General features: G+C 37.6%; 1 protein-coding gene across 9 annotated transcripts in view; it reads right to left on the reverse strand.

Moving 5' to 3' along the window:
* MEF2C (myocyte enhancer factor 2C) overlaps positions 1 to 17,795 on the reverse strand; it is a 146,203-nt gene that overhangs the window by 22,011 nt on the left and 106,397 nt on the right. For all 9 annotated transcript variants that reach the window (XM_061189432.1, XM_061189428.1, XM_061189434.1 and 6 more), the window contains 2 exons: positions 10,615 to 10,801; positions 8,094 to 8,141 (listed from right to left, as the gene is read on the reverse strand). In XM_061189432.1, the coding sequence (XP_061045415.1) occupies positions 8,094 to 8,141; positions 10,615 to 10,801 (235 nt within the window). The remainder of the gene's footprint in view (positions 1 to 8,093; positions 8,142 to 10,614; positions 10,802 to 17,795) is intronic.

Raw genomic sequence — 17,795 nt, forward strand, 5'->3', positions numbered from 1 at the left:
GAGAGCTCTGATTTGAATCCAAAGCACAAGCTGCTTCCACTACATTATTACAAAAGCCAGATGTTTCAGATTTAGAATGCATCCTTGAATTGTTCCTTCTCTTGGAATAAAGGCTCCACTTGCAAATAAGAAAGAAATCGACAATTTGATGTTTCCCATGCACAAAGGCACTCTATCGTTCTGTTCTCAGTACTGACTTACTGAAGGGATAGTTTTTCATCGCACCACAAAAATGACATGGAACCTTGCTATCTTAAAAAAAGTTCCACTTAACAATGAATGATAGATTTATGACTCACTTAATTGTTCACTTCTTGCGATTTGGGGGCTGTCTCTTTACTAAAAAATGAGGGGGTGTCTTCATTATTGACACAATTGTTCATTCTTTCAGTCATTTTTATAAACAAAAATATTGAGACAGTTCAAATTAGAGAGAACGTGACAGAAGAGAAAGAATAATTACTTGTGGTTTTAACATTTACACAACTGCTGCAAACACATCAGAAGATGATAATGTTCAAATGAAATGTGTTGCACTGCATCGCACTGCGCTCCCTTTCTGCCTCAGATTTATTAATATCTCCTCTCTACTCCCACCCTTGAGGGTAGGGGCCGCGGCAGGCATCTCTGTGAGGCCTACTAGTGCACTACTCACACCTTGCACATTTAATAAATATTACTGGGACTAGATTAAACTAAGCTTTATTTTTTGCTTAGGAAGTCAAGAATATAGATAATTATTATACTAGCAAGAGCCAACATTTATTAACAAGCACTTACTCTAGGGCAGAAACTGTGCTAGGTGCTGCCTTGTATTGATGATCTCATTTAATTTTCACCAACAATCCTGCAAAATGGGAATTCACAGACTTTCCAAGGGTGATGTCATCTCTAAAGTAACTTGTATATCATGTATTTTTCTTGGTGATTTTATTATTCTGAATATCTGCCTCCAGAATATTTTCCCAAATTACTGCTTGAGCAAAAATTTTGCTCCATGATTTCACAGTTTTCTCTGAGTTGCTTAATACTAAAGGTTTCTTTTCCATGATTGTTATGTAAATTAATGTTATCATGTTTGAATATGTAAATTGACCACAGCTTTAGATTTGCTATTATTACTATATTATAATAACCTAATATAGCAGGGATTTTTTTCCCCCTCACACTACAAATACGACAAATCCGTTCTTTGCCATAACTAGAGGTTGTAAGTGGATTCTAAGGTCAAAAAATCGTGAAAGGAGGGCATAGTGTTTAGTAAGACAGTTACTAAGTAGATATTAAGTTCAGTTAAAATAACTGAAATGGAGCAATAATAAATAAACCTAGTGAATACTTAGCACCCTATGGACACATCTATAGATGATAAATTGAAACTGTTTAGCCAAGGTTTTGGTACAATATAGTTTCCTTTAGTAGAAAGTTAACTAAAGGAATATATCTGATTTGATCTTTCAAATATGAGACTGTTTCATGACTATACACTCTTAGAATTGAAATTCAAGTGAAAGATTCTATATAAGTCTAACTAAAATTTAAGACTGGCAAAGGTTTGTCTAAAAACAGCAAATTATACTCTTGGCTGACAGCTTTGAAGCCCCGAAAAGTCCCTGGTAGGTAAAACATTGATTTCCAAGAGGGGTTTTTTTAACCACATCCCTCCGTCAGGATCTGCTGTCTATTGATGTACAGTTTCATATCACTAATGATTTTGAAAAGAGCTTTTCCTTCTGTATTATCTCCAAATAAAATCTTATGGCGATGTCAAAAACAGGAAAGAGAGAAACCAACACTGTGCGAGGACAAAGAAAAATGCTAAGAGAAAAAAGACAAATGTTGAGTAAAACTAATATTTTAGAGGGAAATGTTAACTTCTTGAGTTAATATTAAAAAGACCTAAGTTTTATTATCAATCACACTCTTAGGTTAAATCAAGGGGATATGAGTGAAGAGACCAATTTTCACATTGCTTTGCTGAATATAATAGAAAGACAGGTGATAAAAAGGAATACAACTTGTGAGGTCAGAAATCATGATATGCAAAAGGCTCTAAAATCTGCTGAAACACTCTCTAGGGAAGTTATAATTTGAAATTTTGTTTTTCCCTCTGGAAATCAAACTCCTTAAGTCAAACCAAAAGGGTTGAAAGCAGATGGTGCCCTGACTTAGCCTGTAACATTCATCTGTCTCCTCTTTGACCTGCCTCTCCCACTTCAACGTTGACCCCTAGAGAATGGTGTCAAGGTAGTGCTTTACCTATCATCTTCCAGGTCTTGTACACGGGAAGTGGACACTGATTTTCTTGGCAGTGGCTGATTATCACGTGCTGTAGATTCTCCAACTAGAGGACAGTATTTTTTTTCCTTTTAATAAATCTAGATAACCTTGGTTTGGGTTAAAAATATCATTGTTACTTAATTGCATAGATAATAATAAAGCAATGCTGTTGGATCTTTATTTATGTTTTGGGTGAACTCCCAAGATAAAACTGCAAATGAGTTCAGAATTTTTATTCAGGACAATTTAAACTAACATAATACTTTAAAAGAATCCAACTATTAATTCAGATTTTTTTCACTGGCTGCCTAACAATTTTTTTAAAAGTAATATAAAATTATATTTTTATACTAACAAAAAAGTTTTCTTATTTGAGAGTAACTAAATGGTATCAATCTCCTTTTCTTGAATATTGCATTCTGCATTTGTGTTTTGTTAGACAACACAAATATAAACTTGTTAAAGCCAATACTTTTAAACTGAATTTTTAACCACTTCACTGATAGTTTAAATCATTGAGCAAGAATTGCAGAGAAGTCTGTTTGGTTGATAAGAAAGTCAGCCAAGAAATTTTTGATAAGTATTCTCAAAAACAAATACTTGCAAAGCAATAGTACTGGTATAGAATAATTAAACATTGTATGACCTTTTCCTCTTCTCATTTAGCTCTATTTTATAATATGCTAAATTTTTCTTTTCCAATGCTAAATGAATTACAAAAAACTCATGTTAGGAAAGTTTTGTGATTATATGATCATAAAACACTGCATGTAAATGGACTTTAAAGACTTTTGTGTCTTATCCTTAATGTGAGTACTAAGTTCAGAGGCTCAAAGTTATGACCCAAAGTCTTAACTGGATGGAGTCTTTTCAGAGTCTGGAAGCCAGGTCTCCTTACTCAGCCACCGCTCAGTGGTTTATCCACAGCAAGTACACTGCCACCACCAAGTCTCCATGTATTTAGCTGATATAAATTAAGCATTCCAGAAGTGACAGTGCTTGACAACCAAATGCATAAAATAGTAAACAATAAACATCAAAATAAGGAAACAGCTGTTAGTTTCTTTTTATATAAAATTATATTTACTATAAATGCCAATTAAAATTATTAATCAATATACATAAATATCCTTCGCCTTATTGTCAAATAGCTATGTAGACTGTAGAATTCTCCTAAATTTTCAAAGAGGTTCCTAAAGGGTTTTTTCTGCTCCCCCCACCTCCCTTTTTTTGGTCTCAATCAGGAAACAGTATATCCTTGAGCATACTGGTACTTTTGACTCAATAAAAAAGCAACTATGTTATCAAAGTGAAAACAAAGGGTACCAAGAGGGAAGTGAATAATCCAACACAAGGCATGGCTGTGCTAACGATTATTTCTATTAAATCTAACAAAAATTCAGTTGAACCTGATCTTAAAATCATCTGTAACCACTAAGATTAGCATGTTAAAAGCTTTAATGTACGGAGATATGACAAAATGTAATTTTAAAAGCAGTGACTTTTCATTTTGTCTCTTGAAAGGAAAGGATTAAATAGTGGATGAATAACTGTCAACTGAAACCTACAAGTGTCACTATTACTAATGTATTATAATGACTTGCTGTATGTTTCCCTTACATCAAGAGCACAACCCCATCCTGTTTCTTCTTTATCACCACTTGCCTTCATCTCTGAAATGACTTCAACTTAAGCAATAAGAGGGTCACTATTTTAAGAGGGAATTTGTGATGGTCTGAGGTACCAACCTCCATTTCATTTACTGCTGTATATCAGCTCTTTAGGTTTTCCATTAAGTAAGTTAAAGTTAGTAAAACTTCATTGGTCAATAGTGCTCAGCCATTTAATTAAATAATTAATGCACTATTCATTATACACAGTATCAGAAGAATACATTATTTTCGTGAATTACAGATCAAGGGTGTATCTTTTTGTATTTAAAATTACATTATTCCTTTGAAGTGTTCTTTCTTTTTTTCACATAAACAGTATTACAAATTTACGTCTAGAAGATCAACTTTTCCTTTATTCAGCTAACAAAAATTTACTGAATATCTGCCATGTCCTCTCACTTATTTCTTGAGCTGGGAATACAAACTGAATAGGACACAGTTTGCCCCTAGAGGGATGAATGTCCAGGAGAGAGATGTGTGCCTAGATATTGCAATTACAATGCAAGGAAATAAATAATGTAGGCACAGGCTGCCAAGAGAGAATCAAGGAGAGGTGCATAATTCCTTTTGGAAGAGTCAGGAAAGGATTTCCTGAATGGTTGAACTGAATTCTGAGGGATGACAAGCGGTGCTCAGCAGCATGAAGCAGGAGAGTTCTAGGAACACATACACAAAGGCAGGAAGCCTTGACACTGTTTGGAAAGTGGCAGCACAATGCAGTTAAGAGCATGGACTCTGGAGACAGACTGCCTAGGTTCCACCTTGAGCCATTACTTAACCTCTCTGTGCCTCAGTTCCCCCAACTATAGGAAGGGCATTAATATGAATATATACGTTAAAGGGCTGCTATGCAAAAAGATGAGTTAATTTTTGTAAGTCACATAGTAAGAGCAATTTAAATGTTTGCTATTATTAGAGGTGGAGTGCAGGATTTTTGATGGCAGTGGCAGAAGGTAAGAAGGTTGAAGACTGGAGAGTAGGGATGGGCCAGAGATAAGAGGCTCATGGTTAATTCTGAAAGAGCTGGGAAACCATGGCTGGATTTTGAGTATCTGAACGATGACCTACAATTAGTTTAAGGTTTTGATAAAGACTAATGAGTCACGAGGAGACTGGAGTGGGATGCAGTGTGAAGCTGGGAGATGAATTAGGGATCTCTGGAAATAGTTCTGGAGTGTTGCTATAACCCTGAACCAGGGCAGTGGGATAGTAATGGAGAGAAAGGATTAGCTTTAGGAAATACCTTCGAGGCAAAGTTGGTAAGATTTGATGACTCACTGGATGGTGGGATGAGGGAGAGGTACAGTGCAGGGAGTGGATGGGAAAGATGCTATACTTTATGATCGAGCTGAGAGCTCTTTGGTCTCTTGGTATTTATAAGAACACAATAAATGCCAAATTTACTTCCTTCCCAGGACTTCCCTGGTGGCACAGTGGTTAAGAATCTGCCTGCCAATGCAGGGGACACGGGTTCGATCCCTGGTCCGGGAAGATCCCACATGCCACGGAGCAACTAAGCCTGTGCGCCACAACTACTGAGCCTGCACTCTAGAGCCCGAGAGCCACAAATACTGAGCCCTCGTGCCACAACTACTGAAGCCCGTGCGCCTAGAGCCCGTGCTCTGCAACAAGAGAAGCCACCGCAGTGAGAAGCACGTACAATGCAACGAAGAGAAGCCCCCGCTCGCCAAAACTAGAGAAAGCCTGTGTGCAGCAACGAAGACCCAACACAGCCAAAAATAAATAAATAAATAAATAAATAAAATAAATAAATTTATTAAAAAAAATGTATTTCCTTCCCTCATGAAACTATACCCTTTTTACAAGTTGAGATGACTAGATTTTGAAAAAAAATTACAGGCCAAAAAATATTTAACTTAATTGCAGAGTCTTGCCACCTGACCTCAGAGTTTCTAACTTTATCTGAGACTTTGAATTTCAATGACAATATTCAAAATTTGGAAGATATCTTCTGGCCATTTTGCTTTAGTTTTCTTTTCTGAAAATGTAGAGACATTCTGGCTGGCCTTGTTTCCCTTGGTATTATGTGATTGTCTGACATCAGCACCGATATATTCATCTCCGACACATGATACTGGCTGGCATGAGAAAGAAGGGGCAGACGGCTCAGCCTGTGAGCAGGACATAGCAGCTAAGCTCAAGACTCAGTGGCATGTGCAACAGGTGTTCTGTGGAACCAGGGTTAGAAAGGGCTTCTTCCTCTACTTTTAAAAAGGGGGGAAGTAAGTCTTTCATAACTATACAGAAACTGTGACAATTATATGCTCATAGCTACAAGATACAATTATCAAAATACAAGGTTTATTATCATCACGGTGGAGCAACTGAGTGTTTCTTTTATTTCCTTCTATTTTTGAAGTAGAAGATTCTTGTGCTACAGCAGAGGTCCTGAAGCAGGGGGATGAATTTGCTAAGCCTGTAAGATTTTTTTTTTAGTTCAGTGACGCTATAGCCTATATGTGGCTAACTTCTATGCTTACAAGATTGAGTGTCTTCTTTGTCCCCGGAGGGCCATTTACCTTAGTGGACTGTCAGGGAATTGACAATGACAGCATAACTGAACAACAACACTTATTTTCAACATAGAATTCTAAAGCATTCTAGCTATTAAGCAGTAACAAGAGGCCACGTTCATCAAAGATGAGTGACCCATCCCCCAAACCCCATGTGTTTTTTTTTTTTTTTTTTAAACTACTTCTAATAACTTTCATCACCACTACTGGCTGTTCCCATATGAGCAAGCAAACTGATGCATCGAGATACTGGATAAAATATCATAACATCGAAACCATTTTTCTTATTTATCTTTTTCTTGGTGTTTGAGACAATCCAGTTTTCAGCCCCCATCACCCTCTCTAGCCAGTGTTTGGCAGAGACTTGAATCCAAGCTACAATGGTCTAGCTTTGATCTGCTTCTGTAATTTTCAGGCTACAAACCATACAGTATTTTTTGAGGGAAAAAAAATGAGCACTTTGCTTCAATGTCCAGCAAAATAGTATATTCAGTCTACTCATTAATTTGAATCTACCTAATTTTTAAAAGCTAGATAAAATAGGAAGCTAGTGCCATTGATTCTGTTTGTTAATTCACTGTGTAGTTTTAATACTTTTCCTTCATTACTCACTGAATTAGTGAAGAGCCAACATCAGGAATAAGAAACATTACTCCCAAATGGATATATTTATAAAAATGTTTTTATATGCCAATTTTTAAATCTTCTTTCTTATAATTAGCAGGCTATTATAGTTGAACCCGGCAAAATATTTTAATTAGGGTGTCCATAGATATTTCAATAAACTTGAATTTTTTTGACATTTCAAGCATAACCTTATGTTATCATGCCTGCCTCCTACTATTTTAAATGTAGAGCATGTTCCAGCTGCAGGAATTACCATGGTTACTTGTTGTGCCAATAGTGAACTGCAGTTAACATCAGAAAGTATTGTCCTGTCTTACCGCTGCATTGAAAATGACATCAATATCCCAATAATCACAATTATATGAATTAATATGGAACGCTGGAGAAGTGTGACTATGAGACAATTGGCCATAATGGAAGAAGTTCTTAAGAGCTGAACTATATTTAAGGGGCTTTTTTGAGGGGTACACTGTGTTCATATTCTCTAAGAACTCATTTTAATGACAAATGTGGTTTTATTTTATTAACAGTATTGTTGAAGGGTTATAATCTCACTCCTTCCTTTTCTTTATGTATTCTCCTTTAGAAGTGTACAGGAGTTTGGTACTTTGTGTAGAAAGTGATTCACATTTAACGTGAAATGATTAACAAAGAACACGATCGACAAGGCTTGTTAAAGGTACTTTTGTGGCTACAGATGGTACCTAGGATTAAATTGATTTGATCAGAACCCCCAATTCTGATTATGTTGACTAGTTGAAGTTTCATTAAGGAAAGGTCTAGTTAATAAACAGTCTTCTGAGTTACTATCCAACCAATCCTGCTTCATAAAAGTGCTTTAGAAATTCTTGGGGCCATTTTCCCATGCCTCTTACTGATCTCTCAACTTGACTTTGTTCAAAAGACTTACTTCTGCAAATCACCAAGTAAAGGAACCCTAAACAATGAAACGTACTCTAGTACTGAAGTCTCCACTCACCTGCACTGGTGCCTGCACCGGATGTGAGGTCTCCACCCATCAGACCACCTATGGATGAAAGAGGAAGATCAAAAGGAGAAAGGCTAAAGGCCCACAGAGCAACACACTTTACCTTTAGCAACGTTAGTATTCTGTCCTCACCCAAGAGTCCTAAATTTGTCAAGTATTACCTAGGTCTGATGGCTGATACTTGTTTCACAGTGACATGCTGTGCTCAAACATTAAAAATACATTCAATCACTGACTGACATTTTGCAGAATCTTTCTTTCTAAGAAAGATTACATTTAAAAAGCTAGGCTTTAGGACTTCCCTGGTGGCGCGGTGGTTAAGAATCTGCCTGCCAATGCAGGGGACACAGGTTCGAGCCCTGGTCCAGGAAGATCCCACATGCCACGGAGCAACTAAGCCCATGCGCCACAACTACTGAGCCTGTGTTCTGGAGCCCGCGAGCCACAACTACTGAGCCCACGTATCACAACTACTGAAACCTGTGCGCCTAGAGCCCGTGCTACGCAGCAAGAGAAGCCACCGCAATGAGAAGCCCGCGCACCGCGACGAAGAGTAGCCCCCGCTCCTCGCAACTAGAGAAAGCCTGCGTGCAGCAAGGAAGACCCAACACAGCCAAAAATAAATTTAAAAGAATAAATTAAAAAAAAAAATCTAGTCTTTGAATGGTCTCTAAATTTTTATATTTCCAAGTCTAGTTTTCCCTAAGGTGATATTTTCTAGAAAGTGAAGGAAAAGAGTAAGGTTTACTCTATACTCAAATAACCATATATTTGATGTTTAATTCTTTGTAAGTATATTTTATACAATTAATTCTGTGCAATGCTAATTGTCTAGAACTTTGGTCATTTCATGAATCTTCTAACAGTGAATTATCTCATTTACTATCCGGATTTTACTTACTAACGCAATAAAACAGGTTTTACTGACTACAAATTTAGAAACATATGTTTATTCACTGTTAGCTTAAGAAAGTAGGTTAAAATTTGGCAGTGTTTATTTATGAGAGTTGGGATGTTTCAAAAAGATACTGAATATAATAATTATTTTTATTTTTAAGAAACAAAATTTAGCCAAAAGAACAGAATATCAGCTAGATTATTCTCTAATTGCTATAATTATTATTTGGTTCTGGGTTTGGAATTAGAAGAAACTGTTCATTACATTTTAGGAAAATGTTTATTATTTCCAATCAAATAAATATTTTGGAAATAAACGAGATTTTTAAAAACAAATGAGCATGAGTTCATCAAATAGGAGATTCAATAGCATTTGAGTATGATCTGAAAGGAATACATATGGTTATTGAAAATGCTTATGAAAAATTTCAGCGTATTCAGAAGTAGAAAGAATAGCATAAGTTGTTTATACACATCTCTCAGATTCAAGATTTATCAAGTTTTTTTAATGTGGCTGATTTTGATTGTATTCTCCACATGAAGTTTCTGTACTAAGAAAGTAACACATGTTTAATTCTAATTATAAGGCAGATAGTCAAGTATTCTAAAGGAAAAATTCTGTGAATAAATCGCTTTTAATAAAAAGTGTGTCTAAGACATTAAAACTTTCCTATTAAGTGCTTTTAAAGAAATAAAATGTAAATATATAATGATTTGCTGTATGTGATTTAGAAATACAATGACTTTTTGGTGCTTACTTTAGAAATATGAAGGAATTGTTTAGTTATATTCAACTCACATTTATTTAGTTCTTACGGTGAGTCTGACAAATCAAGAGGACATTCTTCCCTTCAAGGTTCTGTAAGTTCAGTGGGGAAATGGACACATACTCAATACAGTACATCATATTGTGTATTGTTTGATCTGAGTACTAAAAATGGTCGAACTTTTCCTGAGCGATGATTTTTCTCTGGGACACTGTGAATTGTGTAACGGTAAGCATCTCCTAGAAGTGTAGACACACATTTGTGGCAGGTGTATACGTCCTTGTGATGTGCTCTTAACTACTGACTTAGTTTTGTTTTTAATTCACCGTTCTTATAAATTATGCTATCCTATCACATTTCTTTCTCTGCCTTAAATCCTTTTGTGCTATAAGTTACTGTATAAATAAATAAATATCGACCAAAATAATAAATAACTGAGATAAATGCTATCAGAGGACACAAGGGAAGGTTTCACAGAAGAGGTGATATCTGGCTAGGAGGAAGAGGGAAAATGGCATTTTAGGCAGGAGAAGAGGAGAAGCAAAAGCATGGAGACAGGATATTTGATGTTCTGTTTGAGAAAGTATGTGGTTAAAATATAGCCAAATGAGGAGATTGGTGACAGATAGGCTCAACGGATAAACTGCAGATTATGAAACATTTTGAAACATATGCTGAGTTAGGTTTTATCATGTGGAAGACCTAGCTGCGGATGGTTATTAAGCAATGAAGGGACATAAGACATGGAAAACTGGAAAACGCGTCATCTTGTAGGTAAAATAGCCTTTTTTTGCCAAGGGTGGCTCCTTCCAATGGTTTGTTACCATTGCGTTCTTACGAGAACATACCTGTGTTACCCGCACTCGGAGGTCGATGTGTTACACCAGGAGACATACTATTCCTCTGCAGAGAAGGGTGGGCCAGTGGCAAAAGGTTGGGGTTCCCCAGTGAGCTGACGGGGTTGCTGTATACCAAACTGTTGTGGCTGGACACTGGGATGGAGACTGGCATCTCAAAGTTGGGGGGTGGAACAGCCTGTAGGAGCAGGAAAAAAACCCACGGGTAAATGAAACGAACAGAAACAGAGCTCTCCAAGTACAGACAGCTTTTACTTTTCTAAGAAAAATTTCAAATTCCAAACTGCCTGGTGTCTAGAAGACCATTAAGAAGAGCTATCAAAATGTGCGGATCCTAAATTGATTTCTTTAATGTGCTTAGAATGCCTTCTTTGCAACTATTAGAAAACGTTTCACTTTTGTTTCAAACAAAGCCCCATTTCATTAGACTCCGTTGTCTTTGAATTTCGTTCTATTAAGTAGTGATTGTTCATCTGTGATATCTGAATCTGGTGCCAGAAATGACTGCAAGATCAAAGGTATATGATTGTGATGACTTCACAGAGAAAAAGGATTAAAATGCAAACTGGAGCCTTTGGTCTAATTGCTTATTGAAGCATATTTATGCAGAAGTTTAATGATATAAAATCATCTCCAGGCGCGTGAAAAGCACATATACTTTAATTATTATTTTTAAAAGTCTGTCTTTTGAAAGTTAACTCTAAAGATAATAGACATTTTAAGATACAGGATTCAACAGAGCATGTATCATTCAATAATTCATATTTTAACATGATAGTTCAGAATGTACGTTACACTTCACATTTTGGGATATACTGACACTGACAAATGGCAAGACCTATATCTTCAATGAGACAGTTGCAAGCATTTAGTGAACTGAGGCTTTGTGGATGTCTAATTAGAGTAATGCAGGTCCCAATCATTGATTTTTTGGTATTATTTTGGCAATTTAATCCAAACATGCGTATTTTTCTGCTTGCATTAGCTAGATAATCATAGTTGTAATTCCCTCCCTCTTTTTCTTCGTTTTTAACATTATAAATGAAAATACTGTTTCCATATATTGCCAGAGGACTCATGATGTCAGAGCATACAGCATTCTTAATAGAAAATGGATATATATATGTGTATGTGTGTGAATCTAATATGTATACTAGGGTTTATATAGAACATTCCCTCAGGGGGTCTCTAATAAGCCACTGTACAAATTTAAATGCATAAGTGCATGTGGCTCAAAGTTTTCTTTTTTTACTAATTTTTTCTGTAATCCCAACATCAAGTTTTGTTTTGTTTTGTTCTTCCTGGTTCGTTGGCTGGCCTGCACCATACGTTGTGCTCTGCAATAGTTCTCTGTTTATCCTGGTGATAATTACAATACTGCCCTCTTTCTATGCTTCTGCTCCGTTTTTCTTTATTTTTCCTATTTGTCTTTTCTTCCCTGATCTGGACATGGCGATACTGACAAGAACAAACATGTCATAACTCTCTTCTTTTACATGTCTTTGATTCTTCATTTTTTAGAGGGAAATAAAAATGTTCACGTGTTATGTTAACACAGTCATTTTTTTTATTAGGCTTTATCTGTTGTCAACAGGGTAACAAAAATAATTTTGGATAAACACCATGATACAATCGAACATCAAGGTTTGATAAGACATCAAAGAATGAATATATCCAATTCCCAGAGTCTTTAAACAACAAAAAATATTAGTGTATGCTGTAAAATAAATGTCTATAGAGTCAATAAAATATTGCATTCCTTTATTAAAAGGCCAAATAAGAATTACTCTAGCACACCTAAGAAAACGAAGTAGCCTTCTAGGTTTTCACCATTTGCCCCTCCACCCTCTTCACTGCTCTGGGCCCAGGAGGCTGATGCTCCAGACTGTATCCACCAGATCCCCCTGGCCCTCTGGCTTTGGCTGGGCCAGTGGAGGCACCGTCAGAAGTACAGAGAGTAGGAGGAGAGAGGTCAGGGTATTCTTCTACTGTAGCATCCCTCTTGCTGGGCCACAGGATGGCAGAGGCTGCATTCCCCTAGTGAAGGTCACACTCCTTTTGGGCCCTCTCTCCTACAGACATAGATCTTACTGTGCTCCGGTAACTTCTTTCTCCTCTTGCTCCTTCAGACCTAGATGTGCTAAGAGCTTCTAGGTTGTAAGCCCTAATGTACTTCACTATTTCTCGAGTTTCCCTGATCTCTACCCATCTGTAAATAGTCCCTTTATTAAACTCTCTTCAATTACCCCTTTGAGTTTGCCATCTGTTTCCCACTGGAGCCATAATAGTAACTCTCTAGATCTAGAATAGTGGTACTCTATACAGGTGGGCTATCTCCTTAGGGAGCATTTTGGAAATTTGTGGGTGTCACAATGATTGGGGGGCATGGCTGGTATTTTCCTGGTGGGTAGGTATGCTGTATATTCTATTACATGTGGGACAGTTCTACACAACAAAGAATTGTCTCTTACTCCATCCAACTTTCAAATGTCCCACTGGACATTCATGCGGGTGAAAAACCTGTTTAATAATGATCTGAGTCAGAACTAACTTTGTTCTGCAAACACAAGGTATTTTTAATACATCGAAATGCAGATTTTATTATACACTGAAATTCCCAGAAATGCAATTACTGTGTATGGTGAGGGAATGTTTCACTTTGTTTGGTATGGAACTTTATTAAAAATTATTCACCACTTTGGAAAATCATGTCATCATTGACAATGCTGCTCTTGTGACTTTTGTTGTAAATACAGCACACTGCTTTCTCTTAACTCACTCCATTAAAAATTTTTCCTCACCACTTCACTGAAAATGCTCGTGTCATAGTCATGAATAACCTTCAGGTTGCTAAATCCAATGGTAACTTCTCAGTCCTCAACTGGGACACAGATGGTCACTCCTTGATAAACTTCCTCCCTTTCCATGGCCCTGAACTTTCCCTCCTATTCTGATAGCTGCTCCTTCTCAGCCTTCGCTGCTGGTTCTTCCTCTTCTCCGTGCTCTCTGAATGTAAGAGTACCACAGCCCTTTTTCTATCTCTAGCTCACATCTCTCTCCTGACTCCAGCCTTGCATATCCAGCTATACCCTCAATATTTCTACTTAAATGTCTGATAGACATCTCAAAACTAGCTCCAATGTAACTCTCCCCATCTCCAGCTGATGACAGCTCAATGCTTTTGTTTGCACACAATAAAATCCTTGGAGTCATCCCAGAATCGTCTCTTTCTCCCACTCCCCACATCCAGTCTACCAGGAAATCCTACTGCCTGAACTTCCATATAGTCTCCAACCACCTCTCACCTTCTAATGGCTGGTTCTAGCACCATCATCTCTTGCCTTAATCACTGCAGTCATTTCCTAATAGTCACCTGCTTCTATCCTTGTCCTCCCTTCTATTTTCAACCTTGCAAACAGATAGATCCCTTAAAAGCATAAATCAGATGATGGCACTTCTCTATTCTAAACCATGTGAGAGCTCCCATCTTAGTTGGAGTAAAGCCCAACTTCTTACAATGTTCCACAAGGCCCTATAAATTCCAGTTTTTGCCAGGCCCCATTACTGATTTCCTGTCCTCCTCTTCCTCCCTGCCTCATTCTTGTCTCATTTCTCTGGCTAACTCCATCACTTCCTTCAAGTTTCTGCTCAAAATCTGGTCTTTTCCATAAAGAACAGACTTGTGGTTGCCGGGGGTGGTGGTGGGGGGGCTGGGGGGGCGTGGAGGGAGTGGCTGGAGGGATGGATTGGGAGTTTGGGATTAGTAGATGCAAACTATTACATATAGGATGTTTAAACAAAGTGGTCCTACTGTATAACACAGGGGACTATACTCAATATCCTGTGATAAACCATAGTGGAAAAGAATATGAAAAAGAATAAATGTATAACTGAGTCACTTTGCTGTACAGCAGAAATTAATACAACATTGTAAATCAACTATACTTGAATAAATTTAAAAAACATCTGATCTTCACAAGGAAGCCCACCCTGACTACTCTACTTAATCCTGCCCCTGCTCCCACCCATCTCCTGATCTCTTTCCCTCTCTCTTCTTTCCCTATTTTTACAAGATCAATTAAGGTGTTGGTCAAATAACGTTCCCTTTCATCAAGGTGCTAAAGCTCTTTTGCTATGAAGTAATACATACCCTAGTCTACTTCTTATTATATTAATTGAATATTTTTATTCAAAGAAGAATGTTTAGGAAGATACTATATTAACATAAAAACGTACAAGCTTACAACTTACTATATATTATTTTCTGAGCAGACACTATACTATAATTTACATACATGATATGACTCAACCATTTCAACATCCCTTCACTATAGATATAATCCTTCCTTTTTAAATTGGTGAGATTAAGTAAGTGGCCCAAGGTCATCTAACTAGTGACTGAGCCTATTGGTTTTGCTACTAAATCACCATGCAACACGGTATATGTTTTTGGATAGAAATAAAATATTTCAGTCAGAAATTATACTGTGAAGTGAGTATGGGCTGCATATTAGTAGCTTATTATTTATGAACCACAAACATAATGAACTAATTGGATTCTCATGGAACGTGGCTGAACGTCCACGTTGGGGTGCATGCTTATGCCCACTGATGCCAGGGTGTGACAGAGGGCTTGGGGAAAAATACACCCTAAAGACTCCTATCATTCATATTTACTCAGATTTGGTATTTTAAAGCTTTCTTTTGGTTACAAATGTTTTAATCTGTATTCACTATTACTACTTATAAATGTTTACCTGGGAACCCTAAGGATCTGCTGTAAAACTACTTCTCCCCTGAATATTCTACAGAATATCGATTATGTCTCAGTAGAGAGCAAAGCCAATACCTCCCTCCTCCCCCATGCTTATGTCCACATCCAAAATAAAGAGGATGATTCATAATCATTTAATAAATTCTGAACCACTCTACTAACCAATTTAGTGAAAGTCTCTCTACTCCTCTCTTCCTCTGACCATCATCCCCAAGAGTTATTCAGTTTCCAGAATTCTGGACTGTAAACAATTTGATGAGAGTTATTATAAAACTCTCTTGTGATTGGCTAAACAGAAGTCAGATATAATTCTGATATCAGAGCATACTTCAAAAATTCACAATTCATAAAATACGGTAACATCTGTTGCATTCTATCTTTTGTTTTGTTTCCTTATCTGTATCAGGAACTGGCTAAATAATTTTGAAATCAAATTATAAGCTTAAATACGACCATAGTGAGGTGTTTCAGGGAATCAGAAAGAACATCAGCCTTTGTATCAGAAATCTCAGCTGCAGTCCAGGTGGTGTAATAAAAAGCAACTTAACCAGGCAAGTCATTTAATCTCCCTGGAACTTATGTGGGACCTGAAGTGGCTGCATCCATGAAAGAAACCAACCAGCTCTAGATGCTTTAGGAAATGCCAAGGCTATAATAACGTACCCATGCTTATTAGAAATTGGCATTTTTCTTTTTCTTCTTGACTTTTCAAAATTAAGGAACTTAAAAGCATCTAAATTTTTAAAATTTTTGTCTAAAAAGCAAAAGCCAAAAAGTCATTAAAAACTCCAAACTTGCAAAGATCAGGGCCGGGCTTCAAATTTTAGAACCCTCAAGATAGGAAGGAAGAAGGAATTTGGGGTGATTAAAATGCTATAGGTAGGACTGGCTGTATAATTTGCAGGGCTCAGGGCAAAGTGAAAATGTGGGGCGCTTGTTAAAAAATTACTAAGAATTTCAAGATGGTGACAGCAGAGCATTTAACCAAGTGTGGCTCTAGGAGAGCAGGGCCCTGCGTAACTGCACAGGTCACACGCCCATGACACTGGCACTGGCTTTTTCATATAGGCATGAGAGCTAAACAGCTTCTAGTTTCTATCCCTGAACAAATTGATCATGGTTACCAAAGTGAGTCATCGTGGTCAGAAAGGTATCAACTCTTATCCAAACCCCATGATTTTCCCAAACTTACCGCAAGGAAAAGTCCAACAAAATATTTTTAATAAAAGATTTTTACTTAATAGGCCCTCTTTCATTCAATGTGAATGACTGAACTGAATCCCTTTTTTGGGCCACTACTGACACCCTTAACTTTTGATCAACCATTACCAGGCTGCTGAGAACTAGCAGAGAAAAGCAGCACACAATGCTGATGACTAGTGACTACCGTGTGCTGGTACCCAGATCCCCTCCAGGCTGCCCCCCGACTCTGGCCTGTGCTCACCACCCCCTCCATCCCCAGTTCCTCACAATATCTATACCCACGTCACTCTCTCCCAAGCACCTGCTCCCCCATCTCAATAGCTATAGAAGCTGAATTCAGTATAAAAACAGAGGTCATGAGGTGGTCACCCCCTCAATTTCCCTCTCCCACCTACCACCCTGACTACACCTGCAAACCCTTCCCGTTCCCATCCCAGCCCCCTTCCCTTCCTTGAGAAGGTTTGCCATTTTATCCCCATTGCACCTACACGTCCAATCTTTTCTTTCCTTCAAGCGTTCCTCCTCTACATATAAATCATCTCAAGCGCTTTTCCTTTTAACTCCCTCCTTGATCCTTGTTACAGTATTATTTCTCCCTCTTCACAGCCCATTATTTGAAGAAAATGCATCCGTACTGTCTATTTCCACTTCCTCCCTTCCTCCTGGGCTCTCTCAACCAGTCCTGCATTCGCCCCTCCTTCCCTCAGCCCATTTCCTAATTCCTGGTTCCTCAAATGGAGCTGTTTTTTCTCACTGTGAAGCCCAGCATGAACCATGGCAAACCCCACATGAGGAAATGCTGGTCAACATGATTCCAAATCATCCATGAATTATTTCATGTAATTGAGGAATAAGGGCATAAATTAGATTATACTGACAGGTGACTGTAATATTAAATTTTTCTATTTTAAAAGGGAAACTCTTCAACCTGGGTCTCTGAAATAGAAAAACAGTCTTGTAATGTTTTTAAAGAGGTAGAGACACTCTCTCCATACAAAGGGCAGAGTGTCCTTGCCCTGCTGTAAATGTTTTAGCAGCTGTGGAAACTTTCAACAAAATTTACTTCCAGCAACTGAAAGCGATGTGCGAAAACTGGGCTTTTCATCGTGGAGACTGAAGCACTTACTAAAGAAACGAAGACTTGGAGGCACAGCCTGAAGCTGTGTGGCTCCTTCTCACAGCTCTGCCTGTAAAC

Source organism: Eubalaena glacialis, chromosome 4 (assembly GCF_028564815.1).
Source record: "Eubalaena glacialis isolate mEubGla1 chromosome 4, mEubGla1.1.hap2.+ XY, whole genome shotgun sequence".
NCBI classification, from domain to species: domain Eukaryota; kingdom Metazoa; phylum Chordata; class Mammalia; order Artiodactyla; family Balaenidae; genus Eubalaena; species Eubalaena glacialis.